The 16,957-nt window shown below is 38.0% G+C and overlaps 2 protein-coding genes across 4 annotated transcripts; both read right to left on the reverse strand.

Moving 5' to 3' along the window:
• Positions 1 to 472: 472 nt before the first annotated feature.
• LOC140785274 (uncharacterized) lies at positions 473 to 7,304 on the reverse strand. Its single transcript, XM_073133083.1, has 7 exons — positions 6,870 to 7,304; positions 5,755 to 5,895; positions 4,810 to 5,180; positions 3,319 to 4,063; positions 3,119 to 3,215; positions 2,961 to 3,015; positions 473 to 679 (listed from the first exon to the last, which is right to left on the reverse strand). The coding sequence occupies exons 1-7, from the start codon at positions 7,255 to 7,257 to the stop codon at positions 617 to 619; spliced, it is 1,860 nt and encodes a 619-aa protein (XP_072989184.1). The 5' UTR covers positions 7,258 to 7,304; the 3' UTR covers positions 473 to 616.
• A 253-nt stretch (positions 7,305 to 7,557) lies between these two features.
• LOC140784583 (uncharacterized) lies at positions 7,558 to 16,846 on the reverse strand. Of its 3 annotated transcripts, XR_012108291.1 has the most exons (6): positions 16,227 to 16,843; positions 15,878 to 16,078; positions 11,883 to 12,003; positions 11,324 to 11,798; positions 11,034 to 11,142; positions 7,558 to 8,186 (listed from the first exon to the last, which is right to left on the reverse strand). XR_012108291.1 is itself a non-coding variant. In XM_073132075.1 (4 exons), exons 1-4 carry the CDS (start codon positions 16,734 to 16,736, stop codon positions 11,653 to 11,655), a joined length of 978 nt encoding a protein of 325 aa, XP_072988176.1. In that variant the 5' UTR covers positions 16,737 to 16,843; the 3' UTR covers positions 11,034 to 11,652. The 3 variants fall into 3 exon arrangements, 2 of the variants coding, with proteins under 2 accessions (XP_072988175.1, XP_072988176.1); XM_073132075.1 differs by lacking the exon at positions 7,558 to 8,186 and having other exon boundaries at positions 11,034 to 11,798; XM_073132074.1 differs by lacking the exons at positions 11,034 to 11,142; positions 11,324 to 11,798; positions 11,883 to 12,003 and having other exon boundaries at positions 16,227 to 16,846.
• Between the last annotated feature and the right edge of the window lie 111 nt (positions 16,847 to 16,957).

A 16,957-nucleotide genomic window follows, 5' to 3' on the forward strand; every position in this document is an offset into this window, starting at 1 on the left:
GCTTGGTCAGCTAAACTAAAGAAATTTTTAACTCATTAAGAGTCTGCAATATAGGGATGGACCCTACAATTAGTTCAAAGAAACTAGCATCCTAGAATATACCCAGAGATACAAACTATATGACTAGCATCCTAGAATATATCTTGAGACACAAAGCCACAAACTATTCCCCTCTCCGCAAGAGTTGTGTAAAGCAAATAAAAAACCAGTTCCTTTCGGCACAAAAAATTAGAATCTAAAGCAAAGACACAAAAGGTAGAACTGGGACAGAAGAATATCAAGAGATGCTATCAGCCTATCAGTATCAAGATTGCCCACAAGGACCAAAAGTATTGCATTACAGTAAAGAATCAGCATCTTCAAAAGTACCCGGAGAGACAGAGTATAGAACACTTCACAAACTTATGTTAGGAAAAATTATATCACAATTAAATATAATGAAGACAGACAATTTCCAGAAAAACGAAACCAATAAAGTAAGAAATCTTCATTAGAAAATGATCAGAATAATTGACTCAGTTAAAACCAAGACATAAGTTCAATCGTACTCCGTTAGCAGTCATACTGCAAATTAAGGAGATGCCAAATCTTTGATTAGCAACTGAAAATGAAGCCTCTATATCCACAACTGTTCTCTGCTGTATTCTCGAACAATTACTGGCACACTTGTTGGTGGAAGCTGCACAAACAAGATTGATGGTTGTTAAAGATTGAGACGACAAGCAATTTCATATTTTCATTACTTTTTGATAGAACATTGCCAAAATAGGCAAAAATATTTAACCAGCCTGACAACTTTTGGGTTTGTTGATTGCATCTAATAGATAAGATAATGAGCAGGCTCACATTTAAACAGATTCTCCATGCACAGAACCAAATTAGCGTTCACAATATTGAAAATCTGGTATCAAGTATCAATAACTACAAATAATCTGAATGAATAGACTGATCATAGTTGTTTTTAGTTCTACTCAAGAAGATTGCACTACCACCCTTTTCAAGACCAATATGTTAACACCACTAGAGGATATATGTTACAAGGACAATGACTGACTTCAAATATAAGCAGCAGCACAGCTTAAACTTGCGAACATAAGAGAACCATGAAGAATACATTTTATATGCACCTTAAGATCCCCAATAGATCTCAATCCAGATATAAATAACATTATTCAGAAATAATTTCTTAAAAAGATCCAGAAAAAATATCAGCAATACAGTTACAAAGGTGAGACAACAAAACGCAACTGGACACATAATTACGAGGCTAAGTCATAACCACCACTGCATAAAATGGACCATTAGTTACAAAGAAAATAAATTCTCAAAGTTTGCATAACAAGCATTGCAGAAATCTAAGATAATCCCCTACAGAATAATTTATTACCAAAAGACTAAAAGAATCAATAACTACTAAGAGTCAAACTGACATTTTTAATTTTTTAAGAACTCTAATAGGATCCCAGTTGGCCTGTTATTACAGAGTGAGTTTGCATCAGTAATAAATGAACTCAATTCATAGTCCCCATAAAATAGTCCTGATAAGAAAAGAAAATGGGGGGTGGAAAACCTTCTGTCTGACAATTTTCTTACTGCTAAAGATCATGAAATGATCCCACAGCTATACATAAGTTCATTTAAGTCAGAAGTTCATGAATAAGATCACTTGAAGAGGACTAAACATAAGCATCATGACTACCAAGTCATCTATAGAGCCAGCAAAATGATTCGCTCTACATATATATATAACATTTACTGTACATATCATAAGACTGTGAAAGCTTCTATATACTTTCTTTAAAGGGTATTAATATTTTTCTATATTAGTTTCTCACTGAACTATGGAATTTAGGTAAACGAGATTCAGTTCCTAAATTCGTCGTTCACCAAAGGCATGCTTAGTGATTTAACTTATGGCAGTTGATCCCTGATATAGGAGAATGGCGATGTTTGATAGCTTAATTGCTTAGAACTTTTGTAAAGCACCAAGTACATAGATCCATAGAGAATACAACTCAAATTACAGTTTAATTGATAATGCAATGCAAACCAACTACCCAAACATAGTGGTTGACAAAAGAACTTGTGGCCAGCTGTGTCAAGATATAAGCATGTATTCTTTGATATTGCAGGGAAGCATGGTTCAAGAAGCTAGTTCTGCAAAACTTAAACTTAAGAGATTTAGAGAAAATGATACTTTACAGAGATATAAATAGCTATGAGGTGAATAGGAATATTTTTCTTCCAAGAAAGAAAGTATGAAGGAAACCACATGGGTGAAACAATAGGACAAGGTGACTCAATTCAAGTGCACGGTTCCAAAAAGGAGAGAAAGGACTAAACATTTAGTTTCAAGGAAAAGAATAATAGACTCAATCTTGACAGAGAATTATTCCCTAAAATATAATTTAATGGAGAAAACCAAAAGGACTTCCCTACTTGATTAGGACAATATACAGTTTGCTGTCAGACTATTGTGTTTGCATCTTTGTTATACAAACTCAAATGAAATGGATTAATTTCACAAGTGTAAATAATCTACTATAGAATATTCTGCTAGCTAGTGAACACATCCTTATCACAACTAGATACTAAAGACGAAAAAGAATGAATTTTAATTAGACAGATTACACGATTCAAACAAATATGAAAGAAATTTGTCCCACAAGTAGTAGAGAAAGCACCCCATTTAGTACAAGTCTAAGGTATCCCTCTCCCTAGTGGTATATGGGGAAATCTATTCATGCTTATTGTAGGAAAATGCACATCGTGCACATCATGGTCTTGGTGCTCATCAAATGTCGGTCAGGTTTATAGGTTCATGAAGATATGGACAGCTTGTAGCTCAATGGATTGGGGAAAGGTTGGACTAAGCTGCCCAGCCCAATAACCAAAATGCTCTAGTGGCAAAAAGAAAAAGGAAGTATCTAGAAGAGATTCAGAGTTGGTGTCTAGCTCACCATTCCATAATCTGTGATGATTATCGAAACATAGTCAGCTGGGGTTGCATCGTACCTATTACGAGACCAACATAACAAAAAAAAAGTGTTTTAGTTTAAAGCATCACAAGAAGAAAAAAAATTGTCTAAATATTCAATTATTTGTATTTAGTGCATACGTAAGATTTAGAAGTTGAAGATTCTCATTGCCGGCCCAATCCTTAAGATGATTCAGGTGTTTCCTTCCAGGAACTTCAGGAATTATGTCTGGATCACCTGAGGGGTCAAAAGTAGCTTCTCTATGAAACAATTCCACAAAAGCTCCTGGCAATAAGCAATGGAACAGATCAAATCAATTATAAACAGCACTTAGGCATACCAAGTTCATTTGAGCATATAGAGTCGAGTTGCACCCTCTCATGAAATTTATATGCCTCACAGCAAACTACAACAGGAACACGGAATGCATGTGCAACCATAGCCACACAAGCTGTTCCCACTCTGGAGTAAACTGTTCCATTTGACAAAACTGATGATGCTCCTAGAAAAACTCGTGTAGCCTCATGCATTATATATGAGATGGCATTTATATGTGTATATGTACAGTTAAGGCCCTTTGCCACTAACCTATGGAGTAACACCTGCCCTTCAAGCTTTGGACGAGAATCAACAATCACAACACGGAACTGCTTTCCAAGCTCATGGGCATATAACAAAACCATTTCAACTATAGAAGATGACCCATATGTCAGCAGCACATCACCATCTCTGATCTTTGTAACAGCATGCCTGACAATAACCTTATCAGCAATTACTATCTTCTCACTTATAAAACGAGCAATATCATATTGAAGACTAGATTTTGCTTCTGGCTCTGACAGGGTATGTGGTAGCTTTGCAATCGTATTCTTCAAAAACCTAATAGCATTTCCCATGCTGATTGAAAGAGGCCTACACTCAATCAGAAAAGAGACATAACTACTTATTTTTGCAGTCAAATCTCGAACTAGAATTTTTTCAGGAGGCGTAGAGTAGTCTATAATTGCGTCTCGAAATGCAAGAAGCATTGCTATGCAACGAGCATTACCACCTGAAATATCACCTGACAAGTATTGAAGCCCAACCTGAAACAACAGGAAGAATCACATTAAATTTAATTAAATTCAATCTTAACTAGAATAATATCTTTAGTATAACAAGCATGCTTTAAAGTTTTAAATACCTTCTCACAAGTACAGTATTACTTTAATTATGACAAATTTGCAACCATCCCCATCAAATCTAGCATAAGAAAAAATAGAGAATGTATAGCTACAGTTGACATTAAATGTACACCATCAATGTATTTGTCCAGTTGTCCATAGTCGGTACTACTCGAGCTAGCATGTGATATAAAATATATGCAGAAATACAACAAGTGAATGCATTTTGGTGCACAAATAAGCATATTGCATGTAGATGTTATCTAGCGTAAATCTATCATGGATCAAACATGGATCGCATCTGTAATAGTTCTCCCCATATTAGGAGTACAGATACTTATTATATGGTTGAATGCGTATAGTACATTACATATGCCTGACTTCTTGAGTACAAAGATTAGCACCAATCATGTTACCATTGGAGGTTGTGAGAAAATAAAAATTGATACAGAATCATTTACAGTTCTAGTGGCATTAATCAAAGAAACATTTAGGGAAAATTTGTAAGGAAACATACTGCGGAGTATTAAAGCCTATATGCAGTCATAATATTGATCACTCTCTGGCATCCTTCATCTTTATTAATGCATGTAATTACATGAATGAACTATTGATGTTTGAATTGCTACAAACTTCAAATAAAAAAATAAACAGAGCTAAAAGATAACCTTGTAGACAGAAGGATGAATAGAATCAAGTTGGAAAAATTTTGATTCAAGATCTGGAAGCTGAGTTCCATGCACATACTGAGGCAAATGACGGAACAATTCAACTCTGTTTTGAGCTTCAGATTGATTGACAACTGCACGCCTCTTTGCTTTTTCAACCCGATGTACATCATCAAACTGCATTCGGGGGTGAGGAACATCTTTCTTTCTATCCTTTTCAGGAAGGCGGTCAACCACTTTCTCAGAAGAAGCAGCTGGAATTGTAACCTGATATCCATCTTTCTTTTGTGAAGGAGTTTTCACTGCCCTAACTTGCCTTGAGGTCCCAGGGGCATTAGTAGCAGAAGAAGCCGCAGGCTTGATTCCATCACCTATAATCATTATAAATCATTATAATGGATGAGCTTGGAAAATTAGATGGTCATATATGTAAAAGGAATGACAAGATGAAGCCACTCATATATATGACATCATGACATGAGGAACTGCAAGGGAGCATGGTGATGATGAGCATTAAAAAATGCACAAATTCAGATGCTAACGAAAGAGAGGACTCAAAATGCAAATGTAGTCAGATTAGCTAATAGCTAGATAATCAGCTTCCACGAACTGTCACAACTGAGACATGCTAATATACATACTGATGATATCAATTTAATTAAGCTGTACAATGATTCAGTAAAATACTAGAGCCCACATCCAGCCAAGAGAAAAGGTAGAACAAACATAAGGAAAGGGCAACATCTCTGTCAGGAGAGAGAATGAATTCTATAGGGCAGGCCTGTTAAACTTTAACAGAGAATTCAACTACACAAAATAAAAACTAACTCAGCAAGTCAAAATTGTTGCTCTCAGCTGTGGTACGGTACTGAACAACAATATGAATGAACTCGCTCTATATGAAAGGAATATAAACATGCAACTAAGGAAAATCAAATTGATCACCAGCCTCCTTTGCAGCAGCCTTTGCAGCACGCTGAGCCTCTTGAATGGCACGCCTCTCGGCTTTTGAAGTTTTTGGTTTTTGTGACCTTGAAGACTCAACCCCTTCGTTCTGCATTTCGAGCAAAGCTCCTTTTTTTGTTTCTGCAAGACATACTACTTGTCAGAAATCTGAAGTCTGAACAATTACAAATATCCAGATACGCATGGTAACACGACACACCCTCTAGAATAATTGAACAGGAAACCTTTTGTGGAACATAAACAAAAAAGACACATCTTCACAATCCTCATTTCCAGAGTCTGCATTCTCATATGTTTTAACTCTTGTTAAGTTGTAGACCACCTTTGCATCAAAATTTTAAATGTAGGGGCTCATTCCTTTAATCATCAGTTAGATAAACGATATTAAGCAGGGTCCAGATATTCTTATCGTTGAGGAAACCAAATATTTTGGTGATCAGAACCCAATCTCCCATATATTGCAGGTTGCAAATGGTGTACCAAATTGGATTAGTTACTGAAGAATTATCTTTTTCCTGCTTTTATCTTGAGCTTCTCAATACCTTCATAGCTATACTCCACACCCACACATCCACATAAAGGAAAAGGCAAAATGGACGGTAATATTCTGCAAGAACACCATGTGATCTATGACACCTGCTCCATCTCCAATAGAAAATCCCAAAAATTCACCGGAGATTCTCATCTTTAAACCTAGAAAAACTTAACCAGAGCCAAATCCAATTCATCCTCTTGCACAGAACCTGTTTGACATTTTTTCCAAAACTACAAACATTGTTACACATTGGGAAGAGTCGTTTTTACCATTGATGCCATGATCATACTCCTCTTCGGCATACCCTTATGGTCATCAACTTTCCGCTGTTCCTTACAGTGAATGAGGACGAAGCAAAATTCCTTGCAACGTTCCCTACATCTCCAATAGGACATCCAGAAAATTCACCTAAAATTTTAAAAGATTCTCTCTCCAAACCTACAAATAGCCATTAACTAGAACCCAAACCAAAATAAGCGAACTTTCCCAGAAAAACAAACGCTCATCCTCTTGCGAAAAACCTATTTGATAATTTGTCAAAACCTACGTTTCTTCTTACCTGGCAAACCGGAAAGAGTCATCGTCGCATCCTTAATGGTGGACATCATCATCTCCCCGCTTCTCCTCCCTGGTAACGATGTCGCCACGACCTTACTCGGTCCGCCACCGCCTCCGTCCCTCCTAATCATGTTCATCGTTGACGTACGCAACTCGTCCGAGAAGTCGGAGGGATCATAGCTGCCGCGGGTGAGAGGGGAGAGGCCGGAATTGGGGTCGTGGCGAGGCGGCGGGATCATGACGGGGGAGAGGGAGGTGGTGGGAGGAGAGAAGGAGGAGGAGAAGGGGTTGGGAGGTGGGTTGGTAGCGTAGGAGGTTTCTGGGGTAATGAAGCCAACTTGGCGGACTTTGGGATCGATCACAGTGCGAGAAGCACGGCGGAGATCCATGGGGAGGGATGTTGAGGAGGAGAAGAGAATCAAAATGGGGCTCAGCTGGGTTCCTACTTCCTAGAGACGACTTATAAATCTTTCTAGGAAATTTGCATAGAACACCCTATATTCAAATGGATTTACGGACAACGGTTTGGAACCTATGAAATACTATAATTCCTTTACAACACTTGAATCTTGATCATGGTTAATTTCTAATGAAAACTAAACGGCAAGATATCTCGTGATGCAATTTGCAAACAACCTGATAAGTTCACTTGCAAAATATACTGGAGCAGCCACAAGCACAGGTAACAATTACGAAAACAAAAATTATTGATTTACTCGGAAAAGGAAATTGAAAAAGATGTACCAAGTGCACAGCAAACTATAATATCATACATCAGAAATGAGTCCACAAGAGAGACTTCCCGGTGGTTAGCATGATTAAGATGTTAAGCTAACTCAAAATCACCACTGGGATACCAAAAACAGACAAACATAGATGATGCCAGTTTGCGAGCTGTTCGAGTTTACTGTACAGTCGGCGTATTTCGGTAAGTTTAAGAGTGCTATTAGCATCTGTAGTTATACTGAGAGCGAGAAGCATTTGACGCCTTTATATTGCCAGCAGCACCAGCCAGGTTCTGTGCAGGGCAATCTCGAGACCAGTGACCAACCTTGCCACACTTGTAGCACGTACTTGAACCTGATGAAGGTATATGGGTATCACCCTTATCCGAACAGAGATCGGATGATTGATTTGGACATTCTTTCGCCCAATGCCCTTCTTGCCCACACTTGAAGCAAGACGACTTGCTCCTCTCACCAGACAGTTGGCTGCTCGCACTGCTATTGTGGCCATATTTTTGTGAAGCGACTGGAGGTTGAGTGCCTGGAGAGGGCTGCTCATCGCACCATTTGAAAAAGCCACAAGAGCCATTAACCTGTTTGTTTGAGCAAGGGTATCAGAGGAAGTATCAGTATTCATCAAGTAGCAACAGTGCAAAAGATCTTACTCATCCTGAACACAAGTGGATTCGTTAATAAAATATGGTGCAACAAAGTGTAAATAATCAAAAGCAATGACAATAAAAAACAAAATTGCCAAATTTGGCAATTAGAAGATCAAGCATTCTTAATATGTTTCTGATATTCTCACAAGTACACAAGACCAGTCATCCAAGACAGCATACTCCAAATTAACAATGATTGTCAAGCAGAAAATATGAACGTTGTTACTTCCACAGCAGATGCCAAATTCTAGTGTAGTAGAGGTGTACAAATAGAGAACAAGAGGAAAGACATTATAGAATACAAGCATTTTAATGGTTTTGCAGAAAAGAACTACTCTATAGAGAGAACAAACACCATCACAAACTATTACCATTTTTCATATACACTTTCTGAACTTATTTATTACTTACATACACCCCCATAAACTGAAAAAATATCTCTATATGCTCCCTTGAATTAAGAAAAAAAAACTATACAAACCCCTAAACCAAAATTTTTTTGGATCAGAGGATGTATGCGTTAAAAAACAAGGTTAGGGAGTGTATGTAGAAAATAGTAATAATTCAAAGGGTCTAAGTAGAATTATTCCTAATTAAAAAGCAGTTCTACATTTTAAAATTAATTATTCATTTGATTGTGACAGCATCACTTGAAGATATAGCAACTGTCAATTTTAGTGACAGATAGCTTTGGTTCAAAAGACGAAGAAGAAACTAAAACGAGGTTATCACAGCATATTGCAATCTTACAAATAAGAGATGTCTTCCTCCTACTGAGTACATAAATATCTGTCCCAGGCAGAGTGATAAAAGCATAGCTGAACAGCAGACAGGCATACATTAGCCCACAAATGAGTCAAAGAAACACAAGGTAGTAATATAGAAGTTCTTGTCACTTTGATCCTGCCATGAACCCCACTGAATATTGCAACAATGGCATGTGCATTTCTATGAAATCAACAGCATGAGAATGGAACTTGCTTTAGCTCGAAAGTTCCTCTAACATGAATCAGACTAGTGTAGAATGTAGATGGAACAACAACAATTTTTTTATAATGTTCAGAATAAACAAACGATTTACATAGAGCATGATGTACACAAACATGTATAGGGCGTATCTGTGTCAGAAGGCCTCCTTGAACTTCAGGTTTCTCAAGTTTGAATCACATAGTTGCACCCCAAAATTCAATAGAGACAAACGTAGGGACAAATTGAAAAGGATAATATACAATAAATGTCATGCTACCACAACTTAAAAATTAGAGCAAATGATGAGTCTGACTCCACAATAAATAGGTGAAAAGGGCATAACACATGTGAAGACAAACCAAGCTACACAAATCCTAGAAAAACTATCTATTGGAAATGAAAATGGAATATCATAATATCAACAAAAAATATCAACAAAAATATCAACAAAAATTTGCACAATGTTTATCCAACGGATCTGAAAAACAAAAGATCCCAACATATGTATATTATTGATGTTGAATGTTTGCATGTGATAAACCCTAAAAAAACAAAATATTCCACCATATGTATGTTGTCACAAGATGCTAGAAGTAATCTGATGCAGCAAAACCATATATTCTAGAAGTGTGAGAAATATAATTAATAGGACAATAAAGCAAATATCAAGCCTGATTACATATACCTTAGATCAAAAGCACCAAAACTGGACACTACTCAAAATGCTAGATGTGTATGTACTGTCTTTTCAGTGAACATATATGTAAGATTTATTTTATCTTCTCATTGGCTTATTTGTATCTTAAAGATGAATTGATCTGCTAAAACCAAAAGCTGTCATCCTTCTCCCTGTAAAGTTCTTTAAGAGGAACAAGGCTGCCACATGTAAGTTAACCTTCTGAGATAGACGACTACAGAGGCCAACTTACCTTTGTTAGGAATATCTGTATGTCCGTGTATAGAACAATTGAAGAGAATTCTTCTCCTATATTCATGGCCATTATATGGTAGGCTATCATAGGGTAATCATAGTTCACTTTCCATAGTAGGTACTGTATACTTGTGTGTGTGTATAACTCTTCAATGAACGCAATAGGATTGTTCTTTGCTTTTTTGAATCATTGTCATTATCATGGTATCAGAGCTCTAGCCTAAAAGAATCTACTCACCAACTGCCCATTGTCATTGTTTTCATAGCACATCAACCGACGTTCATTGTTATCATCTACGTGCCGCCTACACGTCATCCACCGATCATCTACCCATTGTGTGGTGCCATCTGCACGTCAATTATGGTGGCAAAAATTAATTCGGCCTAGTAACCCGATACAATACTTCGGCTCTTAATTGGGTTCAGATTTAATCTAATCAGGTTCGGATTGTAAATGAGTCAACCTGCCTTACCTGTTTAATAATCAGGTCGTGTTCGAATTTATATCATTAACCTATTTTGACCCGTTTGACCCGTTTAGATATGCAGGTCAAGTTGGATATATATATATGTGTGTGTGATGTGAAACACATGGATCGTTAGGATTCTAGGAACGATGATGGTGAAAGAAAGAGAAAAAGAATGGGATTTCACACCTCCATTCTCAATTAGGGTTTCACATCTAAAACTTACATTGAAGATCTCAAAAAAAAATTCATTTTTTCATTAACCTCGATTTAGTAAAAAGTTGGCCTATCTATAGATCTTACAAATGACAATAAGCAAATATAACCCTAAACACCATAAATAGCAAATGTATGATAAAATAATTGACTTAGACTAATTTTCTGAAGGAGGAATTGCACTAATACATGCACCTGTATAATATGTCATTGATGTCTGCATCATACTCCCTAAGTGGGAGAGAACTCGACTCTGTCGAGTATGTCCCTTGCAACATTCAGGTTGCTCCAGTCTCACAGTTTCCTGGCACCCCAAGTCACTTCGATTAAGCTAAATATCATCAAATTCAGAGATAGGTTTCATATCTCCACCCTCAAGCAAGGGTTTCACACCCAAGTTTTTCTAAGGATAAGACTTATCCATAGAGACTTTGAGCAGTGAATTGAGACTTTTCTCATACTTCTCTAATCTGTCGGGCTCTTACCGTTTTCAGTCAAACTAAGTATCATCATGCTTAAGAATAGGTTTCACACATTCACCCTCAAGCTAGGGTTTCACACCCAAATCTTCGTGATGTCAAAGCTTGTCCTCAGTTTCAGAAATGACACTGATCATGGGGACCGAGAGAAGAAATCAATGGGAACACGACAGTGAAGGATATGGGTTGGCGGCTACAAGCAAGCGACGGTAGGCAGCGGAGTTAAGAGAAGATGGCGTTAGCGATGGCGGAGAGCGAGGTTGGCAATGTCGGCGTCGGTGGAGAGCGATGGGTGTAGGCGTCAAGAGGGACAGCATCGCCGGTGAAGAATGAAGTCATTGCCGTCGGAGAAGGAAGGCGTCGCTGTCGAGAAGCCCTGGTAGCGGCGTCATCGATGGAAGGCGTTGATGCGGCGTCGTCGTCGTTGGGTGGAGCAAACGGGTCAAGGCAATGCCATTGGGTAGAGCAATTTGTTGGGATTCTAACAAAAATTAAGAGCCAAAAATAGAAATTTCAAAAATTTTGAAATATTGAAAATTTGATTTTTTTTTTTTTTTTTGCTCACCTATGGCAAAGAAAAAGGTTGATTTAGGCGATGATGGACTATTGGATGATGCATGAACACTCCACATTTGGTTGGATCTTGCTTCGCAATTCCGGAATGATGACTGATTCTTCTCGTTCTTCTGCAACAACAATCTTCTCATGTGATAATGATTTAACATTCGTGATGCAAGTGTCGAATGAAGGACAAGTATAGAACAACATAGAACTTGGAAGGCGGGCCATCTATACACGGTGGAATTGATGATAAAGGTTGGAGAAGATGGGTAGCACGAGAAAATTAATGGGCGATGGAGACAGAAAATATGGTTTGGAGAAAATTTGAATCCTAAAAAACCAGATATCAAAAATGATGTGAAACAAATGAATCGTTAGGATTCTAGGAACGATGATGATGAAAGAAAGAGAAAAAGAATGCGATTTCACACCTCCATTCCCAATTAGGGTTTCACACCTAAAACTCACATTGGAGATCTCAAAAAAAAATTTATTTCTTCATTAACCCCGCTTGAGTAAAAAGTTGGCCTATATATAGACCTTACAAATGACAATAAGCAAATAACATCTTAAACAATTGCGAAAAAGTAAATATAACCCTAAACACTATAAATAGCAAATGTATAATAAAAATAATTGACTTAGACTAATTTTCTAAAGGAGGAACTGCACTAATACATGTGCCTGTGTAATATGTCATTGATATCCGCATCAATATGACCCTAAGCCATACCCTAACTCATTCACTCTTACTATCTCCCGTCTCCCTTTTTCATTAGCCACCTCCCACTCCCACTCTTCAAAATCCTAAAAACGGAACCCTACTATCTACCACCCTTATCAAAAGCCTGAAACCCTATCATCGAATCTCCTCACACTGTTGTCAGTATCTTTTCTCAGAGAATTCAGCCACGGACTCAACTTGTTCAATGCATCGGGAACCCTAATCTCCTTGCTGCCCTTAAAAAGGGATAGAAGAGATCCTTATCTCGTTGTCTTATTGGGGTTTCGATGGGAATTTGTTGAAGCGTGCGGATCAAGGCTGAGAGCATCTCCGCTTCTAGTAGTAGTTGTTCTATGATCTTTCACTCCTTTGCTTTAGTAGTTGATTCAATTAGATTTAGCTAGAATATTCTAATTTCTTCCAATTAATACTTATTCTCTATAAATCCTAGTGTTTGGGTGAATGGAGAGTAGAATCTACTACATTATTGCCGTTGTAAAGATGGGATCCAACATAGTAGTTATAACAATGGGCTTCACCATCTTCCCTGATTCATGTAGATGGTTAAAAATCATGATATAAATTATGTCATATTAACACGACATATTTATTAAATGAGTTACAAGGATTGTGGCATCTCCGTTTAATAAATGATATTGTGTTTGTGTCTACCAAATGCAACCTGTTTAATAATTGAATCGCATTCGTCTTAGAGTGAAGTTGACTCAACCCGTACCCGCTTAACACGAACGGATTACTGCCCGTCGGTTGCCCGTCAAATGTGTGCTTCCTGCGCATCATCCAAACATCGGTTGTATGCTAATCACCCGTCATCTACAAGCAATTTGTGTTGCATGTCTATCGAGCAAACATTGTTTGCATGTTGTCTACACGTAGCAACATCATTTGCCTATTGGCTGCATCATGCATTCATCGTGTCTATTGTACTACCCTACCATCGTATGCCCATTTTCATCTGCCTATTGCTTTGTCAGTGTACGTCCTGCACCACCACTTATGCCCGTCATACCTGTTAACGCCCGAACGCTCATTGGAATCTACTCTGAATTAGTAAGAAACAATATCAACTTTAAATACGAGTTCTGGATTGGTTAATCTTAATACTAAAATAACTAGAGCCACATTCTAAATTTGTTTCTTTGCAACTACTATTTGATGCTCTTGATCCTACAAATCATTTATTTATTTTTTTCAAGAGTATGTCATTGATTATGAAGAGACATTTGCTCATGTTACTAAGATGACATATGTTCGTACTCTCATTGTTATAACTTCTAGTTACCGGTTGCCACTCTTTCAACTAGATGTAAAAAATGTCTTTCTCCATGGAGATTTATATGTAACCACCACTAGGACTTCCTCATCCTCCTTATCATATTTGTTGTCTATGACAAGTATTTTATGGTTTCAAATAGGCTCCTCGAAATTGTTTGAGAAGTTTAGCAATGTTGTTCTTTCAATGTGGTTCATTAGAAGTGAAGCAGGTCATGCTATGTTCATTCATACCTCTTCTAGGAGTCGTATCATTCTTTTCTTATATATTGATGACATGATTATTACTGGGTCTGATATTGAATTCATAAAATCTGTAAAAGCCTATCTTCACAACCAGTTTGAGATTAAGGATCTTGAGCCTCTTGAGTATTTTTGGGCATTGAAGTTGCTTATGGACCCCCCCAATGCTATTTGTTTCCTCAAGAAAAACATATTGTTGATTTATTATCTCGTGCTGCTATGACAAATGATACAGATGCCAACACCCCTATGCAACTTCATCACAAACTTAATCCTGACATGGTTGAACCACTGGCGAATCATATCCATTATCGAGAGAACTTGTTAGGGCTCTTGCATATCTCGTTGTTTTTCGCCCTGGTATTGCTTATGCATGCATGTGGTCGATCAATTTGTTCAAGCTCCTACATCAATTCACTATGCTGCTCTTCTTTGCATCCTATGATAGTTTTATGGCATCCTACAATAAATTTTGTTTTCCTCCATCTATGCTCTTACTTGTCGAGCCTATTCATTCAGATGCTGATTGGGCAAGGAACAACCCATATGATCAACGCTCTACTACTAGCTATTGTATCTTCCTTGGTGATTCTTCTGTCATTCTGTTCTAAGAAGCAAGATGTTGTCTCTATATCTAGAGTTGAAGCAGAATATTGTGCTATGTCTCATACTGCATCAGAATTTATTTGGCTTCGGCGGCTACTACAAGATCTTGCCGTGCGATGTTTATCTCCTACTCCCTTTTATTGTGACAATCAAAGTGCTATCAAAATTGTTAGCAGTCCTATATTTCATGAACACACCGGACATATCAAGATTGACTACCATTTTGTGCGACATCATTATCTACATAAGACTGTTGGACTACCATTATGTTTTATTAAAAAAGAACTAGTGGATTTCTTCACAAAAGCTCATAGTTTTGTATGACACAAATTCTTATAGTCCAAACTCTCAATGTTTGATCCATCTTAAGTTTGAAAAGGGTGTTATAAATATTTATATATATATGTATAATTGTATATAGTTTGATTGAGGAGTCTTATCCTATAATCATGACCATTATATGGTAAACAATCATAGGGTAAGTATAGTTTACTTTCCATAGTAGGAACCACATACTTGTATATATATCACTCTTCAATAAGGGCAATAGGATTGCTTCTTGTTCCTCAAAATATCATTGTCATTATCAACCATGAGGTAAGCCCCTCTCCTACCTGCTTTCGCTCCAGTCAAGACATCACTACTACTTCTGTAGGGTCATACATGGGTAGAATCTGGGTGTAAGACTCATGAGTTCTTCCAAGAATTTCCCCAAATTTAGTTATCCTCTAGAAGTTACCACACCGCTAGGAAAAAGCTTAGTTAATCTTGGACACAAGTACAGACAAGTATGAAAACAAAATGTAGGAACACAGTAAAAGAAGTAGGTCACTAGCAATCAATTGCAGTTACAATTTATGCTAATTGGTGTTAGGACCATTACTGTAACTCTTGATGAGTAACTTTTAATAGTTAAGGTTGAATAAACAATTAAATCTCCAATTAATTTAGAGATATTGAAAACTAACACAAGTTACCTTAGATGAGTGCTTAATTGGTCTAATGCTTCATTAAATAGGGATCCTAGCACATCAAAAGGTTCCTTACAACAATATCCTACATGACTTATCACAAAGAGGCGACTGAAGAAGCACAACGGGATATAAGGAAATGCAAAGTATTTTAGCTCATACCGCATCTGCGGGGCATCGATAATACTGCCTGCCTACATTCTTCCCTGTCTTCGTGGTGAGAACCAAGCAAAGCCCACTACCGCAAGGGCATGTAAGTTCTGCAAGCGACGGATCAGATTGATAAGTTGCGGAACTTCGAGTAGCGCCAATGCTTGCTGATGGACTGTCACACCACTCAAAAAAGTTACAGCCACCATTTTCCTACACCACATTTTTCTCTTTAGGACAAAATTTCAAACATGTTAAGAGCGATCTTAATTACAATAAATTCCCTGAGTCATATATATATATATATATATATATATATATACCAAACTACGAACAAATCCATAAGGAAATCTCATCATACCACTCTAAGCGGGCATCTGTAGAACTTTCGTCCGGGATTTTTTGCGGTGTTGGAAGTGAAAACCAAGCAAGTCCCCGACCCACAAGGACACGACTTTTCCGGCATTTCCTTCTCCTCCCCACCCTTGGACGAAAAGCCAACAAGATTTCCCCCTGCTGATCCTATACCAGTAGTGCAATCCTTCGCCCAGTGCCCGGAAACGCCGCACTTGAAGCAAGCCCCCCCATCGGAAGCGGAGGATGAGAGCAAGGAGGGGTTGTTCCAGTTGCTAGATTTGGAATCTTCTTTCTTGTTTTGATAGGGATTTGGAGCTCGTCGTCGTTGTTGTTGTTGTTGCTGCTGCTGCTGCTGCTGCTGCCATTGCGAGCTGTGCCTGCCCTTAAGCGCGGCCATGTAGGAGCCCTCTTCGGCCATGGCGGAGGACACTCTTGGCCGCTTCGCCTTTCCCGAGGCGAAGGCTTCGGCCTCGGCTTCTTCGATCAGAGAGAGGAAGACGGCGTCCTCAGCCATCTCGATCACCTCTCTCTCTCAAATCTCCTCTATCATTTTGGGGAATGGAAATATAAGTCCCGCCGTTTGGTTTAAGCGGGTTGGGGTCAAATTAGACCCGACCTGTTATTAGGTATAACACCATAACTAGCACATCTTAAAGATTCAAACAAATTTATCGGGTCGGAGTTGTGCAAACGAATCCGACTGACGGAGCGAATGGATCTAGTTGTAGTGGTTTG

This window comes from Typha latifolia, chromosome 3 (genome assembly GCF_019914945.1).
Source record: "Typha latifolia isolate L0001 chromosome 3, TyphaL0001v2, whole genome shotgun sequence".
NCBI lineage: Eukaryota > Viridiplantae > Streptophyta > Magnoliopsida > Poales > Typhaceae > Typha > Typha latifolia.

Bases quoted from the DNA above. Each gene is read 5' to 3' on its own strand.
- LOC140785274 (XM_073133083.1), bottom strand. From the start codon at position 7,257: ATGGATCTCCGCCGTGCTTCTCGCACTGTGATCGATCCCAAAGTCCGC. The intron at 5,181-5,754 runs GTGATCAATTTG...TAATGATTATAG, and splicing joins GGCTGCTGCAAAGGAGGCTG to GTGATGGAATCAAGCCTGCG. The intron at 4,064-4,809 runs GTTATCTTTTAG...CTGTTGTTTCAG, and splicing joins TTCATCCTTCTGTCTACAAG to GTTGGGCTTCAATACTTGTC.
- LOC140784583 (XM_073132074.1), bottom strand. From the start codon at position 16,736: ATGGCTGAGGACGCCGTCTTCCTCTCTCTGATCGAAGAAGCCGAGGCC. The intron at 16,079-16,226 runs GTATGATGAGAT...AATGTGGTGTAG, and splicing joins ACAGATGCCCGCTTAGAGTG to GAAAATGGTGGCTGTAACTT. The intron at 8,187-15,877 runs GTATGAGCTAAA...TCAAACAAACAG, and splicing joins ATCGATGCCCCGCAGATGCG to GTTAATGGCTCTTGTGGCTT.